Genomic DNA, 16,566 nt, shown 5'->3' on the forward strand with positions numbered 1-16,566 from the left:
ATGTGTATTTGATAATAATTTTGTAGCAATTTCAAAAAAAAAAAATAAAAAATTGTGGGTCTATAATTACAATAACATGAATTTTAAATTTCATATATTTTATAAATATAGTAGATATCTAATAATTTTCTCAATAATTTTTATTTCTAAAAATAATATTCAAACAATTAAATAAACACTTATTATTTACAAAATAACTAAATTGTTAGTAACAGTTTCACATAAATTGATTTTTTATAGTAATAAAAAGTTATAAGAATCTAATATATTTGATATGATTAATAAATTAAAAAATAATAACTAATAAAATATTTAAAAAAATAGTATTAATAACTTCATCTTACTTGAAAATACAATTAAAATAAAACTGATTGTTAAACAAAAAGTAATAAATTTTCAATTATGATTGTTTTATTTCATTTGTTTTTTTTTATCAAGTATTTTGGTCTAATCTATTTCATATTTTAATAATTAAAATTATGACTAATATTTCTATTATATGTTGACAATAAAGACAATCTATTTTTTCTCTGAGTGAATTTTAATTAGTTTTTAAGTGATAAATAACAAACTATTGGCAAAAGTATATAAATATAGTACAATTTTGTAGGATAAATAAGAATTTGTCCCTCATTACTATTACAATTGTAAAATTTGGTCCTCTAAATTTTTGTTTTATTACTTTAATTTTTGTTCTATTGCAAAAAAAATTTTCGATAAAAATTACAATTTATTGTAACTTTTGTTATCTTCTATTAATTTTTTATATTACGATAATCTATTTATCTAACTGATATTATTTAAAATTTAATTTATTAATGCTACACACAAAAAATAACTCTTAAAATATTCTTAAATTTTATCTCTAGAGCACAATTTATGTTTGTATTTTTTATAACTTTTAAATCACACCATATATATTAACGGAACATCAGTAATATGTTAATAAATAGTTTGAAAAATGAACGAAATGTAATAAAAAGACATTTGCTATAGTTGTTATAGTTCAAGAGAATTTTTGTACAAAAAAAAAATAATAATAAAATATAAATCTGTAGATTTTATAATTCAAAGGAAACATTTAGTATTACTAATTTAATAAATGCATTTCACTACCCGTACTATGAAATTTGTATTTAACTAATAAATAAAAAATTCACAATATTATATGTGTAATGAAATTATAAAAAATTCACAATAAAAGAGCTGCTGTAGTGTACTAATCTAGTAGTTATCTTATAATTAATTAATAATTTTTTATAATTTTTATTAAAACTTAATATTAAATTACACACCAATAATAATATTATATCCCCTAAAAATACTGACCATACAATGATGGTCTTTACCATTTATCTTATAAAAAAAAAAATATTGTTATTAGGTACTATTTTCATGTCATGTTGCGATTGGCTAGCGAAATTTCTTAAAATTTATTATATTAAATTTTATGGGATTCAAAACTTAATTAGACCAATAGTGATACTGACACATAGAAAAAGTGCTTAGACACCAGTATTTCTCTATAAAAAGCTCAAGAGAACATTGGAGTTGATGAAACATTGATGAAGTTTCCCTAGAAAAGTTGATTAAATTTCCTGTTTCCTTCTCCCCACTCAATGAGTTTGAAACTATCACCATGTCTTCTAGCAGAAATTAACAAATTAATACAATTTTTAAATTTGTAGAAAATTTCATTGGGACTTTCAATTAATGTGTAACACGTACGCAATAGGTATTCTCGTCTCGTCATGATTATCGGGTTGACGCGCCCACAGAATGATTCTGTTCAGACTCTCCTTCTTATATAAACATATATCAATGACTCCTCTCTACCCAGCTCATACACTCTTTCAAAGACTTTGAAGCTCATAAGTTCATAACAGGTACGCTTTTCATTCTATTCTATACTACTACTCTCTACTTATTAGTACGTACACGAATATCTATGTTACATCTTTACTTGCTATTGGAAATCAATAACCCCAATATACAACTGATTATTGACATTTAAAAAAGTTTTTTAATCTATTTTTTATATATTGGTGTATATTAGGATTATTTAAGAGTATTTATATATTTTTTAATAATTTACAATATCAAAAATAAAATTTTTATATTTTATGACACGCTGTATTATTTATTTTTAGGTAAATTGCGGCATAAATACTTAATGTTTTAAATTTTATACACTTAAATACCTAATATTTATTTTTTTAAGCAGTATAAGAGAATTGTAACATTAGGTATTTTTGCCTCTAAAAATAAACATTAGATATTTAAGTGTATAAAATCTGAAACATTAAATATTTATGTCACAATTTACCGTTTATTTTTTATATTTGTGCTAAGTAACAATTTAAATCTTATTTGTTGGCACTATAAATTATTTAAAATTTTCTAAAATTTTACAAATTAACTTAAATAACTACAACATACATAATCATAAAAAAAAAAAAAAAAACAAAACAAAAAAAATTGAATAAAAACTTTTTTTTGATGCCAACACCAGGAGGACGCTTTAAGGAGTACTATTATCCTTGTATATCAACCTTTAAATTCAATGATAATTCATCATATTCATGAAAAATACTTTTAACACAATTTATATCCTAAAATTTTAAATTTTATGTTGAACTCCAATCATATTTATGGAACTTTTTCGTGTTGTTTTTCTGAGATATAATTAGAGTTCAATACGGAAAAAGTTTTATTTTTATTTTTTGAGCTTTTTTATTTACAAAAATATTTTTTTAATAAAAATAATAAATTATTATTTTAGTTGTTTTATAATTTATTTATAGTTGTACTATAGTTGTCATGAGATATTTTTTTTTGTTATTTTGCTTATTTATAGTTTATTTATAATTGATTTATAGTTGACCGGAGATTTATTTTTTATTATTTTTTAGTTATTTTTTATTTTTTGCTGAGAAAATTATATTTGTGTAATTTTAAAATTTTACAAATGTATTTTAGTAATTAAAAATTTTAGATTGTAAATTCGACCATTAATATGCTTGTTTTGTTTTTTTTTTGAAAAAAAGTCATTTTTAAGTGTACGAAATTTATTTTCAAGAAAAAAAGTGTACGAAATGCAACGGATGGAGGTATTTTATTTCCGTCCTTTCACGTTATAAATACTAATGTATTTTCAACATAAGCATTATTTTGTGGGGATAAATAATAGGAATAATTTTTCTTGTTTCCACCAAATTCATTACCATATTCCATATAACTTTATTTATTTATCTAGCTTTCAAAAAAAATAACTTAATTTCTTTAAGTGGGAGAATATTACACTTCAAAAAAGAAAAAAAAAGTGGGAGAATATTTTGAAATTATAGACGTAGAGTATCATATGCTGTTTATTTTTTTCAAGAAAGACGGAATATGTTATTTTTCCTGTTTTTTTTTTTTTTTTTTTTTTTTCTGAAGAAAGAGAGTACACGTTCTAGTTTCTTGTGTTTACCATATTTACAAGCCAAGTGGTTACTAAGTCTTCGAATAATGGTGGCTCTAGATAAGACAAGCTAGTGCTGAAAATTGAGAAACAAGTTTTAGACATTAATATATTCGTTAGAAAACAAGTGGTACACATATTGACAATATTGTATTTATAAATAAATTATTTAATTTCATAGTAGTTAGTGTATTGCATGCCAACATATATATTTCATAAAAATTTGCGTTTACAGTTCATAGTCATATAATTTATTTTTATCTTAATTATTTTTTCTATTTATTTTAACTTACACGTTTTGTTTTTCCTCAATCCTTTTTCTTGGAAAACATTGGTTTAAAGAAAAAAAAGAAAAAAAATGGGAGTAAATAAAGAGGTGGATAGAAGAGTGACCACAGAAGCAAAAGATGATGAATGTGAAATCAAAATTAAAATAGTCACACAAGACGGAAGAGTTCCCACGGAAGAGCACACTGTCACTTCAGATCAACATCGTATTAATAAACCCCTACTCTGTCTTTTTGATGGTTCCAGTGAGTTTCTCTTCTCTCTCTTGGTTATACATATCATTTTATTTTATTTATTTATTTGCTTAATATATATACATATTTTATTTGATTGACACGTGCATTATGCATGTATTGTAAATTATAATTTCTCTTTATTTTTTTATTATTAATGTTTTATTTCTTAAATATACTGCATTTTTTTTAAAGCTAGTGTATTTCTGGATAAATAGATTTCCAAGTAAAATTTTAAACTTGAATAAGACTATGTAAATAAAACTATGGAATAGTATTACGTTATAGATATTATTTATTACCAATTTAAAATTACTATAATTAAACAAGGAAAAAATCAAATTATAAACATTATTTGATTACCAATATTATTTAGTATCGACTTGTATTAATAACTTATGTAAAATTATAATATATTTTTAATAAACTGAATCTCAATACAACTAATACAGATTATTTATTAAATAATATTAAACTTACATTGTATTAAAGTATTGATCGTAATAAATAATGACTCTTATACAATTTACCAAACTATCAAAGGAGCCCTAATAAAATAATAAAATAAGAAACGAATAATTTCAAACCCTTTCTCTTCCAACACCATATCAAAAAGAAAAAAAATAATAATAAATTTAAAAAATAATAACGTCCTAAACACAATAACGATTTTATATATTCTTTATTTACTTATTTTTTTCTTGAAAAAAAAAGCAATAATAATGTACACTAACTGATATTTTTGTATTTCAGCAACAAAAATAATAAAAAAATATATTTATTCTTGACTCTTATAAGGTCATCTCTAATACTAAAACTCAAATTTAGTGTTGAACCAATACTAAAAAAATATAATATTTCAGTAATTTTTTTTATTCTAACCACAAAATTAAATAGTACACACTGAATATATAAATATATATTACAGAATATATATTACAAACAATACATAAATATGGATTGGCAAACAAAGCTAGTGCTATGTGAATTGGGGTTAATCACTCTTGTGTAAATCTTGCTATTGAGCATGACATGCCTAATCCTTTGTAATTTGGTTCTGTGTTCAAAAAAAAAAAAAAAACTTCACTATTTTAATTTTAAGTTTATTTAAAAATATTAATGGAACAACCAAATTGCAAATACTCTACACTAAGTATGCTTTGAATTCCTTTATTTTAAATTAAAAATTCAACATGCTCTATATTTATAATTAATACTTATTATTTTTCTAAATATATTTTACTAATTGTTTTTAAATTTTATTTTTCTTTTATATGGACATATATATTTATTTATTTTTTATTTCTGAAGAGTACAAAAATTCCTATTAATACCATCATCAACAATGATCAATAGGATGTATTATGATTATTCATCTAATATAAAATGCATTTTCAGCTCAAAAAAAAAAAAAACAATGATCAATAGGATTGTCAATTACAACCTTAGACAAAAGAGAACAATTTTTTTGCAGATTAATCTTTGCCGAACCAAGGGTCACTTTATTCTTCTCGCCAGGAATGAAATGATTGGAACCAACCTAACAAGAAACATGCATAATAAGATTTTGAATATCACTAACAAAAATATTGTCTAAACTATGATCATAGTATTTAATGAATATCACCTTGAATTTAATGAATGAAATTAAAATATATGTTAACATAGTATTTTAATAATATTATATATTGGTAAGGACTAAAATATGAAAATATTAAAAAAATAAAGTCTTAATGATATATTTTAAAGAAATTTTACAAGGTAATATAAAATTTTGAGGTAAAATAGAAGGGTTTCGGTTATTTGAATAATTTCTTTTCAAGAATATAGAGTAAAGACCATACTACTATTACAATAATTTACCTTAATAACTATTTTTTATGGAAATAATTTTAAGAAGATATTATATCTAACATTATTGGACTTGGAAAAAAATTATTATTTTCATTTAGACTTTGGTGTCACTAATTTGTGTCACCTTAACAAGTGAAGTTTTAAACTTGTATTATTTGAATCACCGTGGAGGTGATGCTGATGAGCCCCCACAACAACAATAGTGTCACCTCTAGACACTGACTCAAATTCTTCCCCTATACCATGACTCAAAACACTTCTACTAACAAGACATCCCTAACTATCCACCTCTTACTCTATCATATACTCTGTGTTTTTTTTTGTTGGAACTGTTGCTGATAAGTTTTTGGAAGTACTTTAAGGTAGAGATTTCATGAGTAGCTATTTATAATTTATTATTAAAGATTATAAGTTTTTGGTGATGGCTGGTAGTTGAAGATAAATGTTATCAAAATTGTTACTGTTTGAAGCTTTTCTCACCATTGATACACAGTATCAAGAACAAGTAACAGAAAGAGAAGAGGAGAGAAAGATCAGAGAGAAAGAGAAAGAAAGAATTGAAAGATTGTAAAGGTTCTATTGTATTGAGAGAGCTGGAGAGTTTATAGACAGAACAAACAAAGCAATAACAGATTCAACAGAAACGAAAAACAAGAACAACAGCACTAACAAACTCGTACAAACTTCTAACAGAATTAAATGCCTTGACAAAAATAACTTCAAAAAGAGGTGGAGAACAAAATTCACATATCTAAAGTGTTAAAAAAAAAACTTTAAATTAATTTGAACAAAATTAATTAGTGACAAAAATGCCAATAAATAAATCAAAATTATTTGCGGTGCAAATTTAAAATAAGCTCTTGAATACATGCTCATTACCTTGGCCACCCCCAATTTTTTCTTCTGAAAATTAAATAGTATAATAGTAAATGTTCCTTGATTTATTTTCAAAATTTTACATTTTGCACCACTTATATAAATTTCTACATTTTGGCTCCCTTAAATGGCGTCTCATTCTGATTTCTAAATTAGTAGGGGTTTTTCATGCCTTAACAAAAACACGATATTATAGTTATTACAAAATTCTTTGGTAATAAAACTTCTTTTCACTTTGATTTGGATATTGAATTTTAGGAAAATTACCAATTTATATATATTATGATTATATATTGTCATATAACAAAAATAGAATCATAACTATTAAATCGATGTAGCCTTCTTTTAGGGGTCTACAGAGCTCCCATAGTTTTTTTCACTAAAATTTATTAAGTTATCTATAGTCTACCAACAATAATAAAAATATTATTGCAGATATATATAAATATATTAACTACTACAATTTAACGTAGAACTAGCAAGACAACAATATCTACAAATTGGTCTTCCCCTTTACAAAGCTGCATTGAAAAATGATTGGAGAGCTGCAAAAGCAATGATACAAAAGCAGAGCCAATTATTAAGAACAGCAATTACTTGGGCTGAAGAAACTGTTCTTCACATTGCCACTGGAGCAAAACACGTACAGTTTGTGAAGGAATTGATAAATTTGATGGACGAAATCGATGTGGCTTTGCAAGACTCTAAAGGGAACACTGCATTTTGCCATGCAGCTCTGAATGGAAGCATAGAAATTGCAACCATTATGATCCAGAAAAATGAGAGTTTACCACTCATACGCGGTGGCCAAGGAATGACACCCCTCTACATGGCTACTTTGTTTGGTCAAAGTGAAATGTCATGGTTTTTATATCCTTTAACAAAGAGTATTCTTGGAAAAGGAGAACGGATTGGAATTTTCTTCAATTGTATCAACTTTGATTTGTATGGTACGCACATCTATAAATATAAATATCATTGATTTCATTTATCCAACAATATAGAATATTAGTACTAATAGTAATTTGTATTGTATGATTAAATTAACATATATATTACACAGATCTAGCCTTGAAAATGTTTGAAGACGACAGAGCGCTGGCCATGGCTTGTGATATGCATAACAATACCGCGTTGCATATTTTAGCAAGGAAGCCCTATGCATTTTGTCATCACAAAACTTCTACAATACGAACAAGCTACACCTTCTCAAGTATGCATATCTATTAAACTACTATTATTTTTTTTGTTCATTTTATTTAATAAATTTTTTTACATTAATAATATAAGATGAAAGTCGTCATAGGCATAGTCTAGTGGTTCCACACTTCTCCTCGTATAGAGGAGGTCTAAAGTTCGAATCCTCCCCCTCCAAAATCAAAAAAACAATAAATAAATAAAATAAGATGGGTGTTTAAAAAATATTAAATTAATAATGCAAGATTATGGAATACCCATCTTTTTGTGTTAAGTATCTATTAAAATTGCTACACATTTCTACAAGATTTAATTTAGTCTAGAATTTGCTTAATTTAGTTTAAAATCAACAACAGATTAACAAGAGTGTAACATTGAAAGATAGTATTTTTTGTAAATAAAATTATAAAAATCGTAAAAATGTTTAAAATTCCGTACAACTATATTTTTGTGATTTTATTTTTTTGTTTTTTTATATATATTTGTGAAATAATCCCTATTTTTTTTTACTATTTTAAAAATACACAATTTTTTTTTCTATTTTAAAAATACACATTTTTTTTTTAAAAAAAAAAAGAGTTAATTTTTTTTTTCTATGTGCCACTAAAGATTAAGTCCGACCTTGTGTATGTTATAGCCACAAGAGTTTCTTGGCTTCCAAATTGTGTAACAAAAGCAAATTACAAACAATTGATAAAAAAGCTTACTACTTTATCATAAACTTTTCTCTTCTAAGCCAAAATATATTCTCACCACTAAATTATTCCAAAAAATTAATCTGATAACTTAATTTTTACACAACGACTGTGTTGTTATCAGAAACACGAAACTATCTTTCTTAAGATGTTTTTTCAAAATAATTAAATTTATCTAAATTAAATTAAATATTAATTTTTTTTTCATGTCAATTTTTTTTCTATTAAATAATTTCTTTAAAACTAAATATTTTTATATTTAATACTAGAAGAATTCATACAATATTTTCATATTTAATACTAAACATGACTTTTATATTTAAAATAATTTATACTAAAAGAGTACATAAATTAATATTGAGAGAAAATAATAATGGTGCATATCAATAATAATATTGGGAGAAATTATCCTTCCTAATGAAAGAAAAATGTTACCAATGTCATTTTTCTATTTAATTAAAATTAAGCTATAGGTGTGTCTCCTAACAAAAAAAGTAATAGGAGTGTCTAATAATGTTTACACCAAAAGTAGTCTTGATGATGTGGACATCAATGTTTGACATGTGGCAAGAAAGGTAACATCTCAAAATTGAGTAGTCCTAAAATTTAGCAAGTCGGCCTGGGTGGGGTCCCTAGCCCTGCGCCCAGGTTGACTTCGAGAACATCGAGATGGAAGTTAGGACTTTGATAACTCATTTCCAACTCACTATCTTTTCGTACTATGTACTATGAAGACATGAAACGATCAAATCTAGGCATTGTGAGCTGAAATTACATGAACTTGCACCTAGTAAGTCAACATGGGCACCTAGGGTCTCACCAGTGCCCAAGTTGACATCTCTAACTAGGATTTCAGTTTTTAGGACCGTCTTAGTGCAAAAAGGTTAAACTTTTCATTGGACATCCAATAGACATGCCGCGAACATATTTGAGGTATCAGAATCAAATTCAGAGCAAGTTCATTTTTGAGTACTTGGAGCACCCAGTGTCATATCCTCAATTGACCAAAGATCAGCTAGTGACAAAACTGACAGTCTTCAAGAAGACCTCCTCCACTGTAAAGCTAAGGAGATGATGAAGACCTCCTGTACTGCAAAGCCAAGGGGATGTTGAAGGCCTCCTTCACTGCAAAGCTGAGGGAATGTTGAAGGCCTCCTCTGCTACAAAGTTGAGGGGATGTTGAAGGCCTCCTCTGCTGCAAAGTCGAGGGGATGTTGAAGGCAACTTGTGCTGTAAAGCTAAGGAGATGATGAAGACCTCCTGTACTGCAAAGCCAAGGGGATGTTGAAGGCCTCCTTCACTGCAAAGCTGAGGGAATGTTGAAGGCCTCCTCTGCTACAAAGCTGAGGGGATGTTGAAGGCCTCCTCTTCTGCAAAGTCGAAGGGATGTTGAAGGCAACATGTGCTATAAAGCTAAGGAGTTAATAAAGGCCTCCTCTGCTATCAAACTAAGGAGATGAATAAGACCACCTTCGCTGAAATATATCCAAGGGAATGCTAAAGCACTTAAAAGCGACAACCTGACAGAAGACAACAGTTACATCTATAATCACATAAACATAGAGTGTGACGAGAGAGTCAATGCTAAGACAAAAGCCAAAAATCAAAGTAAATGTTGACATTCCAATGTCGGCATGATTTAATAGTATCTCAAATCAAAAGAAATCACTGAAGGAGTTATATAAATTTTAAGTTGAAAAAGAAAAGATAAATGATAAGAAAAAGATGGTCATCTTTTGTCTTCTCCTTCTATACTTAGAATTTTGAATTCTACTATTCAACAGGGAATGGGAATTTAAACTCCTACTCTCAGTGGGAATGCTTGAAGAATCGAAACAATAATCTAAGATTGTCAAAATTAATGCCCACCTGTTAGTTTCAAGAGAAATGGGCTTAGTTCACGTCACTAAGTCAACCTCCCACAAGTGCGAAGTTGACTTGGGGGGCAAATTTTTACACCAAAAGTAACCTTGATGATATGAACATCAATGTTTGTCAGGTTGCAAAAAAGATGACATCTCAGAGTTGAGTAGTCCCAAATTATAGCAAGTCGACCTGGGAGGGGTCCCTAGCCCTGCACTTAGGTTGACTTCGGGAACTCTAGGATAGAAGTTTGGACTTTGATAACTCGTTTCCAACTTTGTATCTTTTAGTATTCTGTACCATGAATACATGAAGCAATCAAATCATGGCCCCAGGAGCTGAAATTACATGAACCTGCACCCCATAAGTCAAGTTGAGCACCTAGGGTTTTAGCTAGCACCCAAGTTGACATCCCTAACTAGGACCGTCTTAGTGAAAATTGGTCAAACTTTGCATTATAACATCAATTAGACATACCACAGACAAATTTGAGGCATTTGAATAATATTCAGAGCAAGTTCATTTTTGAGCACCCGGAGCACTTGGTGCCCAGGCACCCAGTGCTTAGGGTGACAATTTGTCAATCTGGGTGCCTTTCAAGTATTAGATCGACAATCCAAATTTCACATCTTCTTTGTCTTCATAAAAAATAGGGAAATAGGTACTTTTGGGAAAGAAACATCACTTCTTGGGTGCCAGAAGCACGACCCAACACCCAAGTTGAAACCTTGGGCTGACCCAGCGCCGAGGTTGATATTTTGTAGACCTAGGGTGATTTTGATGATGAATTTCTAGAACTCTTCCGAGCATCTTCTTCGTTTTCAGCAAAGATTAAGATTCACTTATTTTTAGGAACCAAATAGAAATTTTGAAGGGCCATAAAAGGGACTCAGTGCCCAAGTTGACACCTGGCACTGGGCCTAGCACCTAAGTTGACATACTGTTAACTTGGGCTGTTTCCAATCATTTTCTTGAAAAAGTGTTCTAGGCATTTATTTTTTTCATCGGAAATAATGAAGATTCAAGCGAACTTGGGGATAAAATTACAAACTAAGGCCCTATAAACAGGGCCCAATGCCAAGGTTGACCTGGTGTTGGGCCCAGAACCCAGGTTGACAATCAACCTGTTGCGCTGGTTTCAATTATGCAAATGCCAAATCTGATTCGAACAATAAATATGGAATGGCCAAAAACGAGGTAGGAGATCTCATCCTCAAGTTCAAGAATCTCAAAAGTATCAAAATGACATCCTAGGATCTTAGGAATGAGTGCCCAGCGCCGAGGTTGACAAATGGCCTAGTGCACTAGGTTTTGCTTATCCGATTTTGATTCTGTTTTGACCGTCCGTCTAGTTTTTACAATAAATAAGATCCATGAAGTTAGATAAGTCAAATTAAAAACTTCGCATTTCTCATTTCCAACATGGAAAACTCACTCGAAAAATGAAGAGGTTTCGAGTCTTTTATTTCTGCAGAACAACAACATCTCCGAGAATTGGTGACTAGCTTCACCACAACATAGAAATAGACTAATTGATGTCAAAATATCTCTCAAAATATTATTTAGGCATCTTAAAGTACATCCCTTGGACATTTCTACACTTACCCAGCATCCATATGTCAACCTGAGCGCTGGTTCATGAAATGCCTTTAGTAAAATGACCATAACTCACTCAATATTAATTTGATTAACACAATTCAACTTGCATTTCAAAGTTATTTCAATGATCTATCAAGTCATGTCTCTTAATTCAGTCACAATTTTAAAGATATCAACCTCAAATTTCACCCCAAAAGAAGTTACAAAAGTAAGCTCCAAGTTACCCGCAGCGGGGCCCGCTGGACTGAAAAATGACTATCACCATCAGTAGCTAATTTTCACCGTTGGATCATAATATATTGTAAAAATATCTAAGTTATATTTTTCTCTTATTTCTGTGGGTCTCTTTCAACTATAAAAGGAGAGCTCCCTGAGCTCATTTTTCACATGCAGAAAACTACCCACATGGTTAGAGCATATCTCTCTAGTTTCTCTCTAGAAACTAGAGCTTAAACACTTAGCCTTTTTTCTAATTACTATCTCGTGAGAAATAAATTCAAAATAGATGTAGCTCCATTACCATCGCAACATGGGGAGCTAACTAAAATAGATTGTGTGTGTCTCTTTAAATTTTTTTACTTAAACTCATTATTCATCTCATCAATCTGGCAAGCTAGTGTTGGCTACTTTCCAGCGTCAAAAAATAATATGTTGTTATACTCCATCTTTGACAATAGTATACATAAAAGTGATCATCCTTGTTGAGAATAAACACTACTAAAATTTACACATTTAGTGACTGGTGACCAGTTTCCGCAAAACAACATCTCCATGAATTGGTGACCAACTTCACGAGAACACAGAAATAGACTAAGTGATGTCAAAATATCACTCAAAATATTCTCAAAATATCACTTAGGAATCTTAAAGTACAATCCTTGGACATTTTTACACTTACCCAGTGTCCATATGTCAACCTAGGAGCTGGGATGTCACCTAGGCGTTGGTTCATGAACTGTCTTCAGTAAAACGGTCATAACTCACTCAATATTGATATGATTGATGCGATTCAACTTGGGTTTCGAAGATATTTCAATGATCTATCAAGTCAGTCTCTCACTTAAATCGCAATTCTGAAGCTATCAACCTCAAATTTCACCACACTGGAGTTACAAAAATAAGTTCTGGGTTACCCACAGCAGGTCTAGCCGCGCTTCGAAAAATGACTATCACTACCAGTAGCTAATTTTTACCATTGGATCATAATCTATGGTCAAAAATATCTAATTTATATTTTTCTTATATTTTTTTGGGCCTCCTTCAACTGTAAAAGGAGAGCTCCTTGAGCTTGTTTTTCATATTCAAAAAACTATCTACAAGGTCAGAGTATCTCTCTCTAGTTTCTCTTTAGAAACTAGATCCTAAACACTTAGTATTTTTTTTTTTCTAATTACTATCCTGTGAACAATTAATTCGAAGTAGATGTAGCTTTGTTATCATTGTCACATGGGGAGTGAACTATTATAGATTGTGTGTATCTCTCTAAATTTTTTACTTAAACTCATTATTCATCTCGCCAATCTAACAAGCTGGTGTTAACCACTTTTTAGCGTCAACAAATTATAATATGTTGTTATACTCCATTTTTCTCAATAATATACATAAAAGTGATCATCCTTGTTAAGAATAAAATTTTATAGTTTTATATATGGAATAAATAATATTTAATCAAACAACAATCGTACTACTTTGTTTAAAGAAACTCCTTTTTTTTTTTTGTTTTTTTGAATAAAAGCGTTTTTGATTAATCAACAAGCTAGACCTCGCGGTCATTACATAAGATGTTTAAAGGGATGGTGGATACCGGAATATCACCAACCAAATTGTGGGAAAAAGCCCACTTAGCCACATTATGGGCAACAAAATTACAAGTCCTGCTTATATTAGAGAAAATACAAGTCTTGCTTACAAGTCCTCTTAATAGTTAACATCATAGTTTTATTTCATACCATGTTTAATTTATAGATGCATTTATAATCACTTTTTTTTTTTTTTACATTATTGTAAATTATGTTTTTCTTTTTTCAAAATTTTTTACCTTTTTTTTAAATCAATATTTTTACATTGCTTTCTTATAGCAGTAATGTGAGAACAACTTCAATTTCAAAATAATAGAAAAATAACATTTTGTATGCTGTTAAAAAAAGCATTAAAATTCGTAAAGATATAAAAAAAAAGAACTATATATCCGTAAAAATGTTAATTTTTTTGCTATTTTTAGATATTTATAAAATAATCCCTTGTTTTAATTCAGAGTGCAATCAAGCCCTTCAACTTGTTAAACACATATGGAAGGAGATTCTAGTATGTTTACCTAATGTCGAGGTGCATAATCTAATAAACACACCAACTAGATTATTATTTGAGGCAGCTGAATTAGGTAATTATCAATTTTTGGTGGAGCTTCTTGGTTTATACCCTGATTTGGTATGGGAAGTAGATGAAAAAAACAGAACCATATTCCATATTGCTGTTCTAAATCGCCATGAAAACATATTCAGTTTGATACATCAAATTGGCTCAGCTAAGGATATCATAATAACGTTTGAAGATGATGAGAATAACAATATGTTACACCATGCTGCAATATTGCCTCCTTCACATAAACTCAACATTGAACTTGGAGGAACACTACATTTAGAGCAAGAGTTATCCCTTTTCAAGGTAATAAGGCAACATTTATTATTATTTGAGTATTTTAAATTATCTAAGCCATCCTCAGAAAGTATAATTTTTTTTTTTTTTTTGAAAATATATTTATTTAGGTGGCGTTTGGTAATACTTTTTTAATTAGTTTTCTATTTTTAAAATTAGACAAGTGAAAATATTTTTTAAAAACATGTTCTATAACGCTGTTTTTACTTTTTAATTTTTTAATTGATAATTAAAATTTTAAAAATAAAATAAAGTCACTTTTAATATTTTTTTTTCCTTAATCAATATTTTGGACTTCGACTAGACCCGGACCTCTATCCTCCCACGGCCTTAGCGCCAAACCCGACCTCTAACCCCGAACCTAGACCCGACTTAAATAAAATCAAAAATTTAAAATCAAAATGAATATTACAGAATACAATTTTGTTTTCTGTTTTTAAAATTGAAAATAAAAAAAAAAGTGATTACAAAACGTATTTTTGTTTTTCAAAAATAAATTTTTTAAAAACAAAAATTTTATTTTTATTTTGTGATTAAAAAATTAGAAAACAAACGTATTACCAAACGGTAGCTTAGTTACTTAATTTTCCTTTCACATTCACCACTGCAGGAAGTGCAAAGGAATATGCTGCCTTCATTTGCACACATGAAAAATTCAAATGGCTTAACGCCTGAAGATGTATTCATCAAAATGTATTACCCTTTTCTCGAAAGTGCTAAAAGAAGGATGAAACGTACAACTAAATTGTGCCTTATGATTTCTATCCTTGTTTTTATCGGAATTATGATCACAACATCATTATCTTTTTATAATGATATTAAAAAACCAAAAGAAAAGTTCTTAGAAGAATTAGCATTATTTTTCTCATGCATATCAACATTAGCTTTCTCCTATATTCTCACTTCAAACAATTTAAGGATTGAAAGACTCACTACATTACAGTACAAGTTGAAGATTGGCCTTGGAATGCTGTTCATCTCTATGTCAATGATGTTGTTAGCGTTTATATGAAACTTTGTTCTCAACCTTTTTCTCATCCTCATTTATAAAATAATGAAAAGGCTACAACTATCTAAATTAGTTGTAATGTGTATTCATTTTGTTTTCCATGTTTGTCTTTGGGGTTTTCTAATTCAATAAAGACTATTCTGTGTGGCTCGTGTGTTAGGGTTTATGTCCTAAAAAGTCTGTAAAGACATTTTTAATTATTAATAAATAATTGAATATTTTGATATATGCTTGAATATTAAATTATTAATATTTATTATTGGATAATTTATATTAAATATCAAAAAATTTCTTATTGATATATGAGGTTATGGCTTGTAGCTGTACAGAGAACTAAGACCACTTAGCTATGAATAAAACAATCAACAACATATTAAATTTTAAGAATCTTTTATCAATGGTTGCTAGTACGGTCCACTTGACGCCCATTCTTCGGTGCAAGTAATCTCGATATGAATTACAGATGTAGTATGACATCAAAGTGAAAGTGTTGTATATAATAGAGATTATATATGATAATAACCGATATGAATGAAGCTGTATTTATCTAACATGTCGTTTACTATAAAGACCTAATTCATATCATAACGACGATCAATAGTAGATCGGCTTAAATCTTGTGTAATCGTGAACTCATGTTCATGTTATTAGTTTCTTTGATTCATTCGTTAAAGTTTCTCATAGAATATGATTCTTACAACTTCTATTTTGGGAATCTAATAATGTGGATGGCTGCAAACATGATCTACAATTATGAATCCTGACTTTTCTAACGAATCGAATGCTATATCCCTTTAAGTGTTAATTCTAGAACTAAAAAGTTGTGTACAAATT

At 28.6% G+C, this 16,566-nt stretch overlaps 1 protein-coding gene across 1 annotated transcript; it reads left to right on the plus strand.

Annotated features, from left to right (window-relative positions):
* The first annotated feature begins 1,541 nt into the window (after nt 1–1,541).
* LOC115697489 (uncharacterized) lies at nt 1,542–15,958 on the plus strand. The gene is made up of 6 exons (XM_030624515.2): nt 1,542–1,886; nt 3,806–3,996; nt 7,188–7,664; nt 7,778–7,927; nt 14,323–14,732; nt 15,334–15,958. Exons 2-6 carry the CDS (start codon nt 3,822–3,824, stop codon nt 15,733–15,735), a joined length of 1,614 nt encoding a protein of 537 aa, XP_030480375.1. The 5' UTR covers nt 1,542–1,886; nt 3,806–3,821; the 3' UTR covers nt 15,736–15,958.
* The last annotated feature ends 608 nt before the right edge of the window (nt 15,959–16,566 follow it).

This window comes from Cannabis sativa, chromosome 7, assembly GCF_029168945.1.
Source record: "Cannabis sativa cultivar Pink pepper isolate KNU-18-1 chromosome 7, ASM2916894v1, whole genome shotgun sequence".
NCBI lineage: Eukaryota > Viridiplantae > Streptophyta > Magnoliopsida > Rosales > Cannabaceae > Cannabis > Cannabis sativa.